This window comes from Hyalella azteca, unplaced genomic scaffold (genome assembly GCF_000764305.2).
Source record: "Hyalella azteca isolate HAZT.00-mixed unplaced genomic scaffold, Hazt_2.0.2 contig12151, whole genome shotgun sequence".
Lineage (NCBI taxonomy): Eukaryota > Metazoa > Arthropoda > Malacostraca > Amphipoda > Hyalellidae > Hyalella > Hyalella azteca.
Window position 1 is genome coordinate 660 of NW_025942115.1, and position 16,562 is coordinate 17,221.

Here is a 16,562-nt window from a genome sequence, read left to right on the forward strand (position 1 = left end):
TGTAGGCATCTGGTTAGATAATATTTGAGATTTTATTATTTCCTAACAGGGTTTCAATTTCTTGCAGAGGTGATCTGTTTTCAAACCATATTTTTCGCATAGCATGCGCAATTCGTTTGAAAAATTCAATGTAAAGCCCTTTCTTGAGACATCGGTATAGTATGCACATCACAATGAAGGTAAAGAATTCTTTTTATAAAATTTTTAATTCATGAATAATTTTGACTCATATATGCTCACTCAAGTGCCGTAACGATTAATACTATATTAACCATAAATTTCAAACAAAGTCGTTACCTTAAAAGTTTGCTAACAATCGAGTCTTTATATACATGTTCACTTGTAAGCTTCAAGCGTGTTTGTGTGAATAGAATGAGTTATAGTTCAGTGCTTCCCGAGCTTGTTTTTTCATTCCACAATTTGACTAGATTGAAATTTACACGCTCACCTGTACATGTGAATTCGACAATAACAATTACATTCTAGCTTTATTATATAAATTCAGAGCATTGAAAGAATATTACATTAGATTTCTAGTGAATTCTAGCCATCGTAAAATTTTTAGACACGCAACTCAATGCATCAATCATACGACTTGCTGAACTTACCGCTCTGCCACCTCGCCGACTCTAACAAACAATTTTTACAGTTAAGTGAGAGTATCAAACCAACACTTCACCGGTCCATTTTTTTGTAGCTTTAACCGTTAACCATTCGTCAAACATGCAAGAGTTCTTCATTTAACCAAAAGTACGACAATGGCGTTGTAATTCACAATCTATCAATTTTCATTTCAATAAACTGATGAGACTCGAAATGAATTATATAAACAAATAATGTTTTATTTGTGATCTTTGGAAATTAATCGCGAAATAAGGGTTGCCGGTATTCAAAATAATAAAGACCGAGATGAAAAATAGCAACTAGAATGCAAGACACACCTACTCGGACTTTCTCGCGGCCTCTAAAACACACTCTGAGGCAACAGATTAGAAAATAGACTCTATTTTCTCTATTTAATATCTTCCTCTATTTAATAGAGGAAGATATTAGGAAGAGAGGAAGATATTAGAGAAAAGAGGAAGATAAGAACTAACTAAACTTGTGGTGAGTAGTTGCCAGTAAAATAAGAGACGGGGAGCGCAGTCGTGCACCACCAATTTTGTGCACCAATAAGCCCTGAATCGAACGCCTTGGATCTCTCCTGTAGCAGTAAATCTGTGTTACTGCACCACAGCTCGTCGGGAAGTAACGTGGATGATTGAGTTTTTGTCTAATGATGCAATCAGAGGTGGGCAGTAGCGCGCTACATGTAGCGGCCGCTACACTTTCATGCAGGAGCGGTAGGGGCGCTACATTTATAGGTAAAGCCTTTAGATTTTACTTAATAGTAAACTTATTTTTATATTTCAATTTGCTTACGAATTGCGAGTAAATGTTACAGGTATCGTTTGTTATGTTTCAGTTTGCTTGCAGGTAAATGTTGCAGGTTTTTTATATTTCACTTTGCTTGCGACTGGCGAGTAAATGTTACATGTATTTTTTCATGTTTCAGTTTCTTAAAGTTATTTTTACACAGTTATTTTTGTGTTTCACCTTCCCAACATGGATGTCTACTTTAATCTACCAATCTCAAAAATTATCCACATATATATACACAAATAAAAGACTGATTTTTTATATGTATATGTGAATAATTTTTGAGATTGGTAGATTAAAGTAGACATCCAAGTAAGGAAGGTAAAACATAAAAAAGCTGTAACTTTTATTTACTGTATTTAACCCGTACTAGTTCGGTTAGGTTAATTGCAATAAAGTTGCATTGATGTTTTGAAAATGTTTTATTATCATTAAATGTTCATGAGTAAATCCAAACAATAGAACAATAAATATTTATAGATTTCCTATAATTTTGGTCATTGTAGCGGCTAATGTAGCGGCGCTACATTTTACTGTAGCGGTAGCGCCCGCTACAATCTAGTGGGTATAGCGGTAGCGGTAGCGCCCGCTACATTTAGAGCATGTAGCGGGAGCGGTAGCTGCCGCTACATTTCAAAGTAGCGCTGCCCAGCTCTGGATGCAATCAAGAGGTATTACAGAAACGATAGTTCGACTTGGAAAATTGGAAACTTGTGGAAATCGGGACATTTTTGCACAAAAAAATTCAGTATATCAAAATATAAAAGCGTTCTGTAGCCCAAACGAAGTTGACCTAGTCAGATAATGAAAACGAATTATTTGTTTTCTTTTGAAATTGGAGATCATCTTGATATACCTAAAAAGAGCACAGCTGTACTAGAAGCGTTTTCTTTTAATCGAAGCAAATAGAAGATGCAAATGCCTATATAACAAATGACATATTTTTAAAAGATGGCTTAAGCAGTTCTTTCTTTGATGAGCATTATTAGTTCAGTTTACAACTTAAGTGACATCAATAAAGGACATTCTTCATGGAAGATGCACCGAACAACTTGTAAATAAGATACGGGCAAAATAATGAGGTACGGCAATTATTCGGCTAAATTATTTAAGATCGAATCACACAAGGAATTGTGCTCAAGTTTCTACATTGAAATGAAGGTGTGCCCATTGACAGCCGAGCAAATTTTAAAGGAGCGTTCGAAAGTGGCCAGAATTTTCAATAACAGCAGCACTAACTGATTTCTAGTTAATAAAAGGAACGATCATGCATAATCTCCGAGTTACCGCTATACTGCTCTTCCAGAGCCTGAAATAAATCTGATTATAATTTAGATCAACAACAATTTAGCTAAATTTGTCAAAATTCAGAGAGAGAATTGATATCTACACTGAACTGATTGATGAATGATAACAAGTGCACAGCGATAAGAAAAAATTGGGATTGATATTTGAAAGAAACCGATCGCAGATATGAGGCATATAGAAAGCTTTTAAAAAGCGGAATGACTAGTAACAAAAAATTTGATTACGTTGAATAATTAAGCAGACATTTATTATGGAAAATCCTAGTGATTTATCTCTTCTTATGAAATCATTGCAAAGAACGCTGCACAGATCGTCCGTGACGCACCGAGCGGCCGCAGCAGGAGCTTGCGAGTTGATCCTCACCATCGCGCAGCGAGGCCTCAACGTCGACATCGTGTGCCCGAGGTGTCGATATTCTCCTCTGCATCTCGCTGCAGCTTTTGGCCACGTCCAGGCCGTGTATTTACTCTGCAGATTGGGAGCTGACATATCAAAAACCGGAATGGTGAGTCGCATCCATCGCTAACACCAGTGATTATTTATGAAGTTAACAAAGATATATCAATCGTTTAGTCAGACGATGTAATACAAGTTAATAAGGCAGAATTATGAGGAATGGTTATAAATGTAATTTTTTGAGCTAGTTTAGAGAAAGAAAATAGTTCATTATTTTTTCTCTTCTCTTTGCGTGCGTGATAATCTATTCAAATTGTTTTTCACGTTTTTACTTGTTTGAAAAAATTGTTTAAATAATTACAAAATAAAAAAACCGAGCGCACCGATAAAAAAAATCAGATTTGGCTCAATATTTTGCTCCGCTGGCCAATTTATTTTACTATTCTATTCAGCTATAAGGTTAATGATAGATAATCTTTGTATCAATAGGGATGTCTGAGCGCATTGGGAATGGCTGCTCGGTGTGGGCATGGAGACGTGGTCCAGGTGCTGTTGCTGTGGGGGGCAGGCTTCCAGCAGGAACACATGCTTCTATCCGCGGTGTACAAAAACTGCGGACCGCCAACCACCATCGCAATAATATCTCACGGCGCACTGAAATATACTGGCAAATGGGAACTTCACAAAGTTCTGGCCGATGCGTGCCTTAAAAACGAGACATCATTGGTCTCGGTGCTTTTAAGCTGCGACGTTTGCATCGATTTTGAGTTTACCGACAACGATGACACCGTTTTTTCGTTCAGGAATAGAATGAAATTTTCCCCAGCTATTCAAAGGATGTTGTTCGAGTATCAGATGAAAGTTATGGAGCCCCAGACGCCTGTCCCCATGAAAGGCTGGAGTGCCGTGCAGAAGAGACATCATCGACGAAGCAGATCTTTTTAAAAGAATAGAAATAAAATGCAATATTGAGCGTAGTTATAGTTATGAATCGAATTTCGTGATGTAAAGACACAGAATAAAATCCATGAAGAAAAAAAAGTGTGAAAAATCATTATTCCTTATTTTGTTGCACATTATTTTAATACACCAGTGCAAGCATCGGACTCACCGTAGATAGAAGAATTTTTGGGTGCAATTGCACCAAAGAAACATCCACTCTTCAACGCCCTGAAGGTAAATGAGATAAGAAGAAGTGTCCGTCTCAAGCATCAGTATTTATCTGGTTTATTGCGCCGTTAATAAGAAATTGTGGTCGGCAGGTCGAGTTCTGCCAGGTGTCGTGGATATGCCAGAGACGTTCCGTGGGAAACGCTTCAAGTTGGCCTAATGTAATCTCGATGGCGTCACGCGCCCTCAAACTAATAATTTCTTCATATTAGGGCAGACGAATTTGATAGTCTTGGGTTCGTTTCATGAGCTCAAAGATACGTATGTTTTTAAAATAAAATAAATATTCATTTGCAGGAGTTAATCACGTTTCCAGATCATCGTAAATTAATCGGGACGGTACTAAAAAATATTTTAATCAATAATTGTATATGGGTATGTGTATGTTGACCTAAATTCAAGAATTATCATGTATGTTAATACTATACGACTATAAAAAATATCATCAATGGTTTAGAAACGAAAATTCGTTGTTCTCGCCGTTAAGCTTGCGGATTTATTTATTTTTTCAAGATAGAAATTACTTAAACATTTAAACCACATTTTAATTTTTTTATAAAAAAATCGACTGTCATCACTTTCAATAAATAATCTTACAGTATTAGAAATCGAAGATAATAAAATTTTATGCGTGCTTAAAAGAAACATTAGCGACAAATTCTACTATTTATCATTTCAAGAGCTTTACAATGTTGGAACTGGAACAATACAGACCGTCACACAAGTATTTTGCCCACAGTAAAGCTAGTCGGGTGATGGTATGTGTAAATAATTATAATTAGTGCATGTCGTCAAATTGTAGCTTCACAATCAGAATTAATTACCAGAACGTTGAAATTTTATGCCTGCTGTGAATCGATTGATTTGTGTTCCATCTTCGGAGCGCATCCGACGTAATAAATTGATCAATTCGGCAGTTTCTGTCATTACAATCATGAATTGTGAAATCAATACTTAATAGCCAGATGTTCATGCACTTCTTTGACCAATTATATACGTGCATTATCGTATATTGAAATACTCATCTATGTTTATAGAAATTGGATCATTGCTAAATGTTTAATCGAAAAGAAATTAATGCATAACAGAATAATAACACAAAACAATAAGGTTTTGATGCACTTATTAATAACGGATAATAATTACTGCGATAAATTTAGTGTAGAATTCTTCTCAAAAGTTTGAATCAAATATAAGTCCATACCATGATCTCATTTATCGAAAATTGACAGGATCGAGGACTTTTACGCGGGATTGAACTTAACATGAACATATGAGAATGATATCATGGTTTAGAAAAAACAATTTGTTGTAAATTTTATAATTGTGAGTATAGTTATCCCTAATATATAAGGACTATTAATCATTGCTATCTCTCATTTTTTTAAATGATGACTTCCTTATACTGATATAATTTTTCTTTTATTGATCCGTTAAGCAATTCCGTAACAGTCAAATTATTTTTCATGTATGCGATATGTGCCAATTGAATATACAAACTTAGTATGCGTAGACTCCACCAAGTCTCCAATGATTCCCGCCGTCACTTTGGAATTTGCACCAGAAGTGGTACTGTCACAATATCGTATTTTGCTGACCACGCAAATATAAAATGATAAAATAGGTGTCAAGCATGAGAGAGCTTACTTACATGTCGGTCACTTTATTGCCAAATCAGTCGAGTCATCCTACCAAACTATGATAACTTCTGCACCTTTCAGGCTGCCAGGTGTCCTCATGAGTACCGGCCAAGTAATATAATTTTCTGACCGATAATTAATAAAAAAAAAGCCTGAACTCTATCGACAGGCTGCGTGAACTCAAGCTTCGGTAAAAAAAATATTTTCAATAAAAGAATGACCCTAAGCTGACTATTAGTGTACTCTTTCACCTGTGCTTTCTCGTCCGTGCCAGTGAAAAGAAGAGTTAATAATTGATTAGGTGTAGATGATACTCCAATATGTTCCCACGTTGGCCCTCGTAACGAAGGTGAGTTGCACATGTCACGGATTCGCTAACTCGATTCAAAAGTATATAATGAGGGCATTGTATGGCCCAGCCCACAGACAATTTCAGCTGCTAACGTTACCCTGACTCGAGCGTAAATTACTTCATGATGGCAGCTTCCAAAACGTTATCATCCGTTCTGGTCTCGTTTACGATTCTAAGTTGCCTGAGCCTCTATGCAAAGGCAACGGAATATCAAGATTGCGGTGAGTTTATGCGGCCCAGGTAATACGTGTATTACCTCATGCGTACCAATCAAGCGTATTTCGCAAAATTGAAATACAACTCACTTCGTCTACATTAGATGTCGTTTCGGCACCAAAATCGACAAGTTCCTTGGAACAAAACTTTTCGGCACATGAGACACTAAAATTTTGATTCTGGCCCAAAATTAATATATTCTAGATTTAACAAGAAAAACATATTATATTATTCTGATTTATAGCATTGCATTGTTATATTTAAAAATGTATTTTGAAATATCTCTCTTTGAAGTAATCACTTCTATATGACGAAATGAGCCTTCAACAGCTAAATTAAAAGCTAGAAAGACAATGACTTAAAACAATTTTACAATTAGCTTTCCGAGAAACAGTCCATGTAACTCGGTCTCAAAATTAACTGTAATTCAAGCAATGTAAAATCATAAAGTTTGTTTTATTCGGCAGGTTCTGCGGGACAGGTTTTGTCAGTGGACCTGACTGGGTGCGACCTCCCGCCATGCATTGTCGCGCGGCCGAATAACTACAGCATCGGCATAACCTTCGTCGCCGGTAGGTTGCAGAGATGGAAGCAAGGGACAGACATAAGGCTGGAAGATGTAATATTTTGTATAGAGTGCTTCATTAATTCAGGGACATTTATAAAGACTTAGGAAGGATGAGGAGCTTGTTTTTGTTCTAATACGTATGTACGTCAAGCCAATGAGAGCACTAGTATAGATGAAAATCATATTATACTGATAATGTTTTTAAAAATACTGCTGAAATCTTGCTTGAGAAACTGGCACAGATTTTATGACTGATGCTTCAATGCTACGATCACAAAATATTAAATTTAAGGCTGTGGCAGTAATCCAAAACTATGATTTACACAATCAGCAATGACTTTGTTTGGATAACAAATCATTAAAATCACAGAAGCATATTGAAGTGTCTGTTCATATCTAGCCTGCTTACATTTCGTTGAACATACAATAACTGAAAAATTTAAAATTAAAGTATACTTAGGCGAATGGCGGTACATAATACAATAACTAAAAAATGTAAAAGGATTCAATATGCTGTAAAAATGTAATAAATTTTGTATTACAGCCAAGGACGCCCAGTCGTTAGACACGCAGCTGATGGTGACGGTGAGCAGCTCAGAGCAGGTGCCCTGGCCGGCACCCAGCGCCTGCGGTCTCATGGGGGACAAGACTTGTCCCATCACTGAGGGCGAGACCTACGCATACGTCCTCACCATGCAAGTCAGGCCCGAGTACCCGCAGGTTAGAGATTTAACGATAAAACCTATAATAGAAACCCTCTAATTTACATACAATAAATAAGCATTTAGCTATATAGGCTATAGTGGGTACCTATAGTAGAAACCCGTTAATTTCCAATTAATAAACGCTTAGTTATACAGGTGAAAACGGGATATTTGCACATTGTGTCAGGCGGGAACGAAAATTGAAACTTCTTTTCCGAAGCTCTTGAAAATAATTCTGTTGGATGGGCAGAATAAACTTTTGTGAGGAAAATATCGAGCAATGATAGAGAATATTCTGAATTGGTGGTGTAAAACTATGGCCAATACAATACTCAAAAATTTCAAACCAATGTAAATTTGCTTTAATTCAGCTGGCAGAATTGTCAGTTTTTAGTAGTCGCAGCGTAAAAAAAATATTTTTACAGAATCCAACGGTACTAATTATAAACTTAAATGAGATAATCTAGATCGGTGACGATGTTTACACTGAAATAATCCCCGAAATTTCAAAAAGTTAATGAATTGTAAGTAAATAAATATTGCCATTGGACGGCTTGCAACGAGCAGATCGCCGTTCTGGTCGCCACGAGTCTGGTCGACGAGGACGGTGTGGTGCACGCGTGTGTGGAGCTCCCCATCACCGTCGTGTGATGAAGCAGCAATCAACGAAGAAACGACAGGCAATATGTTACACCATATGCCACATCATATTATGACAAACGACCAGTCATATTATGATGAAAGACCAACCATTTTATGATGAGAGACCAACCATATTATACTTAGAAACCAACCGTATTATGATGAGAGACTAACCACTTTATGATGAAAGACCAACCATATTATGATAAGCTACCAACCATATTATAATAAGAGATTAACCATATTATGATGAACGACTAACCATTTTATGATGAACTAACCATATTATGCTGAGAGACCAATCATGTAACAGTGCTAAAATCTCATCACAATTAGTCAAACATTGAGATGGTACGCAACTATCTTTTTGTTTCGGCTAAAAAATTAGTGAATTCCAAAGTTTTCTCAACATCAATTATTTTAATAGTACTCATAGATGCGTATAAAACAGATATAATAATACTAATCAAAGTTGCCACTTCGAAAATGAGTTGACTGATTGATTAAAAATAGCTGCAGCTCAATGTAATTAGACTGCAAAAATGCATTCAAGCAAGAAATCATTAGAAGTAAAAAATTACGAGTGGTAAGGACGTAGATCGCTAGAATATACAATTAAGGAGATGAAGAATTTGCAATTTATTGAACCTAGTAAACTAAACCACGTGCGTAAGCTCAGGTAATATTTGTACGCTATCGCTTAAATGAATCTTAATAATTTTAAGTAAATAATTTTGTGAGTATAATTTATTGTCCCGTTTACTGAAGAAATATAAAAGTTTTATCTCGACTAATGGCAATCGATCGTAAAGCTTCAATTTAGTTCAGCAATAATGAAAGAAATACAGTACAGTCCTTATTAATTGCGCAAGCTTTGGTTATACTTTGCCATCTCTGTTTGAGAGTGAACAACTTATTGTGAAATAACGCAGGCCGAATTAACGACGTATATATTGACCAAATAAGATAGATGAGGCGGGTTACATCGGTATTAAAATGCGAATTTATAGGTGTTTTCGTTTAGATGCCTACATTTGAGATGTCATAAATTAAAATATAGAAATAGTTTTTATTTTTGCCCGAAAATGCAATGTAAAAACAGATGAAAATGTGAGCATCTTCTTCCTCGTAGAAAAATTTAGCTTGCACACTGAAATTAAGCTAAGGCTAAAAACGAGAGCGATACGATACCGAGCTCGACAGGGTTTAGTATGACCTTATGTCGTCGTTCTAATGGAGAGGCTCATATCACAAATCTAAAGATAAACATTGAAATTTCGGGCTGCTATTAACTTAATTTTGTCCTTATTTCTCCTTATGCTACGTGATTATGTATAGTTTTACGTCAGCGCCGGTATCATCATTACATATTTGTCACGGCTGCTTCTTGCGGCTGTAAATGTTAGGTATGCACCTCATAAATTTGTTCGTTATTGTAATCATCTTAATCAAAGTTCTTTGATTCGTTCCAAAGGTCTAAGTGAATTTCTTTTTGGTTTGGTAATATTATTTCTTATCATAACTCGAAGTATCGCAAATAAAATTGGGAAATTGTTTAAATCCGGTTTTTTAGAAAAAATGCATAAGCGTATTCGCACCATTTTTTAACATGAGTATTTGCATGATTAACTTGACTGTACAACGTTGTTTGTGCAAAAGTAAATTTTTATGAATATCCGAATATCCGTGTTACTAGGTTTTGTCCATGTTCGATGTAAGGCTGAGTGCAGAAACTGTAAATTGATCGTCAGACGGAATTGATTCGCTATATGGTAATGCCAGAATTCAATTATAAATATTCACTTTACAATATAACCCTTAATAATGGCAATTTTTACTTCAAGTTGACAATTTACAGCGTGCTTCCTACTGAACTGATATAACACCCTATTCTAAAACACGATTACAAGGCCCATGTCCCCAATTTTTAGTAATCTTCGGAAGCCAGAATTAAATTTTTTGTCACCGCAGCACACGCGCAGGTTTCATTTCGACGTGCAGTGTCTTGCGGTCGCCGCGGGGCGTAATCACAAGATCAAAAAGCTGTCGCCTGGGCACAGTTTTTGCAAATTATTGAAACGATCGCTAAAAGTTGCCAGTCTCCCATATAGATGCCTCTGGCGATGCAGTGAAACGAATTATTGACCCAATAATGCAGTTTTACTCCCATTGAATCGTGTCGAGGAAAATTGATATTCGTGCACTTAGTTTCGACCAAGAATACAAAGAATCAACAGCACTAAAAATTTGATTTTTTCCTCTGCATATACATAAAGATTTATATATTTCACCCACAGCTAGCCATTAAATTTCAGAAATATAAAAAAAACCTACAAGAGGGAATCCAGTTTTTTCGAACACGTATTTCTCGGTCACTTGAACGTCAGTTGACGGTGCTTTCTCCGATGGATGGAAGTCTGCGATTTTCGTCGTTTCAGGGCATACTTGCAGTTTTCGTTTTCACTGCAAACTGAGAGTTTAGAGCAAGGCAATAATCGTTGAATTATTCACACATCCAATAATCATTAGAGATAGTTTATGTGGCTCTGTTTAACCCTACTGGGAACTGGTGACCGGACAGAGACGAAGGAAATGATATTTTGCGAGGCAAACAAGTGCTTAACAGTTTTTAAATATTCCAACCGCATAAATTGAATAATATAATTCGTCGGTTATACTTAATTTCGTCTTCAGATTCCTTTTACGGGCACGATATGTACAACAACTTTTAGCACTCATTTTATTAACTTTCTATTCTCATTCCTTTATTCCACAGAAAAAATCTGTTTCCGGGCCTCTTCGTAGTAATTACGAGAACTTAGATCAGTAGGAAGTTGCTTGAGCAATCTACCAACTTTGCTGTGAATCCTGCTGCGGGCAAAATTAGTTAAGCTGTTGACGTTCAAAGAACACTGAAAACACGTTAGCTTCAATAGCCTCAAGTATTTATTTCGGAAAGTAGGAATAGGGTTAGCCATATTCGTGTAGGACCGGAATGTTAAATTAATTTTTGAACATAATTTCCTCGACAGTACTGGGCTCATAATTGTATATCATATTATGAAACATTTTAAGAGAACTATATGTAATTAACAGTGAATAAGAATTAAGTACTCATATTTTGAGCATCTACAAAATATATTGTACTATATTTTGGAAGGGTTGTTCATAAATGAATTTATTATCAATACTGAACGATCGTTTGCCACTAATATATAAGTCACTGCAGAATGTTATGTAGGGCGGTTCAAGCCAGCTGCGCTCAACTTTGGTCCTGACTTGTTTAGACCACGAGGTGACAACAACAGGTGTGCCGGCCAAGTTTAATGAGTTATGCCATGTTAAGGTGCGTTGCAAGAACAAGCACTCCCTGCCATGTTCCCCTTATTTGAGGTCGAAACTTAACGAGGTGTGTCGTCCACGTCGCCGCTGGAGAGCACGTCAGGTCAGTGTCGCTGTAAAATTGTCCGCGGTTGGACGGAACTTGGAACGCTCGCTGCTGTATGTTTGCTGTGCAAGTGAACCTTGTCGCCGACGCGCAAGTTGAAAGACTGTGTCACTCTGAAGGCCACGTGCAGTGCAAGCGTTAGCTCAGGAGTTACTTATTTTTGTGTATAACTTAGTTTTGGGGAGAAACGCAAGCGTACCGATGGGATGGGAATGTTTAAATAAATAAATAAAATTTTACGAAATGTTTGTATGTAAAATATTTTCTGTGTTTGAAGGGTTAAAATAAAAAAATGATTTATTTTATATGTCAGTGTTAATGCGTTTAGCCATTATTCATATTAACGTGTCTGATAATTTAGTAATGAAATCTTCGTTCTATTTGAACATATTTGATAATTTTACTCACATGTTATGGAGAGTGAACTGATCCTTATATCCCTACTTGCTGATTGATTCTGATTAAAAAGAATTCGGTCACCTCAGTCAAGTGAAAGAAACATATTACCAATTGATAACTGGTAATCAAACCTGATACTAATTCATGCCTGCAAAGTAAATAAATCCATCAAAACTAAGCTGCCTCACGTTTCAGAAAGTTTACACCTAAATAGTTTAATATTTCCGTTATTCGCTAGAAAAATATCGTGACGATGGCTCTACGGGGGGAGATCTTCTGTAATATATTGCGGTCAAATTCCAGTCTATTTACGAAACAGTAAAAATTAAACTTCACGTCACTACACTGAAATCTGACGATGATAATTAAAAATAGAAATATTGTAATGATAAAATTAGTAACAATTGTTATAATACTGATGATGGCAAAAACTGTTTAATTCTACCGAAAATGAGATCACTGTATGGGGGCCATATGTTGGTTATTCTGGGTGGACAAGGTTAGCTACTGGACTTGATTTAAATGTTAATATGTTGAATAATAATTCTTACCGAGGCATTTCGTAAATTATTTTACAATCGAACCTCATTGAAATGTTTAGATTGTCGATACATGAGCTGGAGGAATATCTTCAAATCACAGCGGGAGGAAAACACTTACTACAACTTTGTCCGCGTTTGTGTTTTGAGCTAAAATTTATTCTCAGTGGCGTCTCAAACGGCTAAGAAAGAGCAAGAGAATACGTTAGGGTGAGTCAAACAAGCAAACTGGTTTACCACTCGCGTGTTCATCTGACACAACATGCATTTCTAATCTTAGATCAACCACAAAAACTTAATCAGAAGAATTAATTATATCCTAAAACTTTTTAAGTTGGACAAATTTATGAAATTGAGGTTGATGTCGATTGGTGAACAGAAAACAAAATTGCGGAATCGAGACTTTTGGCACCGATAGTGTGTTCATTGAGTGTTTATTAAAATTTTGCTATAAATTTCCCATTATAATAAATATGACTTTTCACTAGCAGTTAACAATGGTCTTGAGGCGTCAGATTGAAACCGATAAAGATTTGGCATCAAATACGAGTTTGTGTTCTTCTTTCAGTGCTATTCCTACCTGAGTCGCGAATTAATTGGCAATAATAGTACATTGATTTTAGAACCGGTAGGCAAAGCAGGAAACATGTCCCTGAGGCAAATCATTTAACTTCTAAATGCTGATAAAAGCAAACATGAGTTTTATCTGACCTGTTGCCTCGTCTAGAGACTGATGAACGAATCATGTGTTTTTTTTCGCGGTATCACAGCATGCATGGGTGCTTACACCGGAGTTCTTTTCGGCGGTAGACAAAAAATCGAAAGAAAACGGCAAATAATTCTCATGTATTAAAAGTTGAGCTCCTCAGGAACCAATTTCGTGACGTTTGTCCTGCAGGTTTTGCAGGCCTTCGCTTAGGCGTGACGGTTACTTACTTTTACTTCTAAGGCGTGTTGCAATAACGCTCTTTGCGGTCACGTCCTGTCATTGAAGAGTTGAGTGGTCCGAATATACCATCATAAACATGTGTCTAAAGAGGTAATGAGCTGCTATGTAGAAACTTGGTGCTCTATTTACTGAAGTTAACTCTAGTTACCAGGTACGAGTATTTCGATACGAATAGCAAAGCTCATGACAATTTATCTATAGACGGATGGTGCTTTATCCATTGAAGGTAACTCTAGTTAGCTAGGCTAGAATGAATGCTGAAGCAATCTAATAGGCGTAAAATTGAACTAATATAGATAATATAGTATTATATTATAAGTAACATAGTATTTTATATGAAGTAATAGAGTATTTTTAATTATAACAATTTATTATTATTGCTTAAAAATTAACCGATTTCATTTCACCGTTATTTTTAATTTCCATATTAGTACATTCGAAATTGAGCTGATTTGAGAGAGAAGCAATTAATGCATATTACGCTAATTTTCAGATAGTAAATATTCTGTCTGCAAAATCATATATGAAGCGAGCATCAGAGAAATTACAATTCCTACTATCAAAGCGGGAACAATGTTGACACTCAGTGTATACATAGGACTGTGGTTCGTTGCCTTCTTCATTATTGAAAGAAATAAATTGATTATTTTGGAAAATGCTGATTAAATCCTTCTTATTATGATTAGTTTATTGTTAGATTTCCTCTTTAGTGTGGCCAACATTAAACGTGCATCCGGTTTGTATGATCATGTATTATATTCAATATATTGAGCTAGAATTCTATTCGAAATCTTATCCAAACGACGGTTGGTATAGCGAGTGTCTGCTTAGCGTCATCTAGCCATCATCAGCTTCTGAGTTACATGAGAGGTTTGGCTGTAACAAAGACTTCATCGTTCACTTCAATGAGACATGTGGTGTCAGGAGTGGAGGCATTTCCTGCCCAGGCTTTCATATTTCTGGTGGTAATTTTCCGTGATGTGCCTTCCCTGACAAGCTGTAAGCTCACCATTGTCTTGACCTCATCAGCAAGGCGCCCTGCATTAATGGTACCATACCTATTGTCTGTTGTTCTCAGTGAGTGTTGCTTATTTTGTTCGATTCATTATGGCAGATTCTGATTTCATTTCCTTTATTTATAGTGAAGTGGTGTTTCAAATAAAACTTGTAGCGTCTTTATATCTGGCCGAATTTTTTTCGTTTTATTTATATTACTTGAGAAATTGACTTAGCTTCATTTCTTCACGTCTCTTCTTCACGTCAATTGTTTTCCAGTATAAAGTTTCGATTATCCTATGGGAATAATTTTCTCAAGGTTAAATTTTCCGAAGAATTTCGTCTGATATTAGGAAGCTGTGCCGGTCAATGGACCGTGGGCAACGGGTAAAGTTGCGACCAGCACGTCGTGCACTCAGACAAACGCCTTCTTAGTCCACATCTTAGGTGGATCAGCTCCCACGCGCGCGATCTTGTCGGTCTGAGTGCAGGAAATTAATTGTTCTAAGATAGTGTCTCACAAGCGCGCTGACATCCGAGTGACTAACATTGCACCGTGTGTCGGCCGAGGATGAACAGGAGGGGTGTGCAGCCGTAGACCAGCAAATTAACGCTCAAATCAGCCCTGGAGCCAACATGGCAACATCAACCATCTAAATGCTATAGATATTGTCATCCTGGCACCTAAGCAGCTGTAGTCAATTGACCTATCTCAACAACACGAACTTTAAACCACCCAACAGAAGGACAATCCTAACTAGGAAAAGTGTTTTGATTACAACCTTTATCCATCTTCAAATGAAAACTGAATGATATTTTGATATTTCCTAAACAATTTTTGCTTCACTACATCCTTATTATGACAGCTCAAGAATTACTATCATGGGTGCTACTAGCAGGGTTGCAGGGCCGGTTAGACTGCACTCATATTACGACCATGCCTGTTTAGTGTCACTTAGGAATGCGCGTTTGCTTGCTAAGCAACGATCACGTCGCGCCAGCCACGCCAGGAAGCTTGTTACTGACTGTGCCGAAGGCCGCTCGTTGGCTGGTAAAATGATGTTTATTTTACTCTTTATTTTCACAGTGCTCTAAAAAGTGTTTGATGTTCAGGCTAAATAATAGCTTTGTTAGAATAGAAATCCCACTACACTTTTTAATGTTAGAATATCCGATGACATATGTTGGAGTTATAGTGTGTAATATTATAAATGCCTAATTGTATATCAAGGTGGAAAATTTTTGGGACGAATTCCACTATGAAAATTCAACGATTAATTGTGCAAAGTTACTGTAGATAACATAAACCGTCATACATTACTGATAAAATTTTATAATTTCATGTTCGTTCATCAGTAATCACTGATCACATTCATGGGCTGCATTCCTCACAGTTCCGTCCCGCCTCCTTTGATGACGCAGTGAGAATTTTCTCATATGGGGCCCAAATAAGGTCGTAAAAGTCGTCCACAACACAAGTCTTGGCCCTATAATTCGTACGTCGCTGGCCCGACGCACGAGTTTACCGTTGACGCACCATTCGTTGTTTCGACGCTCGGTGCGCACAGCTCGACCTTGTGTCGCGCCGTCCCCGTGAGCGGTAAACCACATGTGAACAGGGCAGCGTCTGACGTCACTATTGACGGTCACTGGCATGCACTTAGTACTTGGCGCTTAGTGTTGACGGTCACTGGCATGCACTTAGTACTTGGCGCTTAGTGTTGACGGTCACTGGCATGCACTTAGTACTTGGCGCTTAGTGTTTGCGATTAGTGACATGCAATTGAGCAACACTAGTACCTGGTGTTGCTCTTGA

The 16,562-nt window shown here is 36.9% G+C and overlaps 2 protein-coding genes across 2 annotated transcripts; both read left to right on the forward strand.

The window, feature by feature from the left end:
* The first annotated feature begins 2,543 nt into the window (after window positions 1-2,543).
* LOC108676633 lies at window positions 2,544-4,101 on the forward strand. The gene is made up of 2 exons (XM_018164749.2): window positions 2,544-3,232; window positions 3,613-4,101. Exons 1-2 carry the CDS (start codon window positions 2,978-2,980, stop codon window positions 4,066-4,068), a joined length of 711 nt encoding a protein of 236 aa, XP_018020238.1. The 5' UTR covers window positions 2,544-2,977; the 3' UTR covers window positions 4,069-4,101.
* A 2,266-nt stretch (window positions 4,102-6,367) lies between these two features.
* On the forward strand, window positions 6,368-9,155 carry LOC108676630 (NPC intracellular cholesterol transporter 2 homolog a). The gene is made up of 4 exons (XM_018164746.2): window positions 6,368-6,506; window positions 6,969-7,073; window positions 7,614-7,789; window positions 8,341-9,155. Exons 1-4 carry the CDS (start codon window positions 6,407-6,409, stop codon window positions 8,422-8,424), a joined length of 465 nt encoding a protein of 154 aa, XP_018020235.1. The 5' UTR covers window positions 6,368-6,406; the 3' UTR covers window positions 8,425-9,155.
* The last annotated feature ends 7,407 nt before the right edge of the window (window positions 9,156-16,562 follow it).

Excerpts from the sequence above, each read along its gene's own strand:
- LOC108676633 (XM_018164749.2), top strand. The coding sequence starts at position 2,978 with ATGGAAAATCCTAGTGATTTATCTCTTCTTATGAAATCATTGCAAAGA. Across the intron at positions 3,233-3,612 it reads ACATATCAAAAACCGGAATG|GGATGTCTGAGCGCATTGGG; the intron begins GTGAGTCGCATC and ends TTGTATCAATAG.
- LOC108676630 (XM_018164746.2), top strand. The coding sequence starts at position 6,407 with ATGATGGCAGCTTCCAAAACGTTATCATCCGTTCTGGTCTCGTTTACG. Across the intron at positions 6,507-6,968 it reads AACGGAATATCAAGATTGCG|GTTCTGCGGGACAGGTTTTG; the intron begins GTGAGTTTATGC and ends TTTATTCGGCAG. Across the intron at positions 7,790-8,340 it reads TCAGGCCCGAGTACCCGCAG|ATCGCCGTTCTGGTCGCCAC; the intron begins GTTAGAGATTTA and ends TGCAACGAGCAG.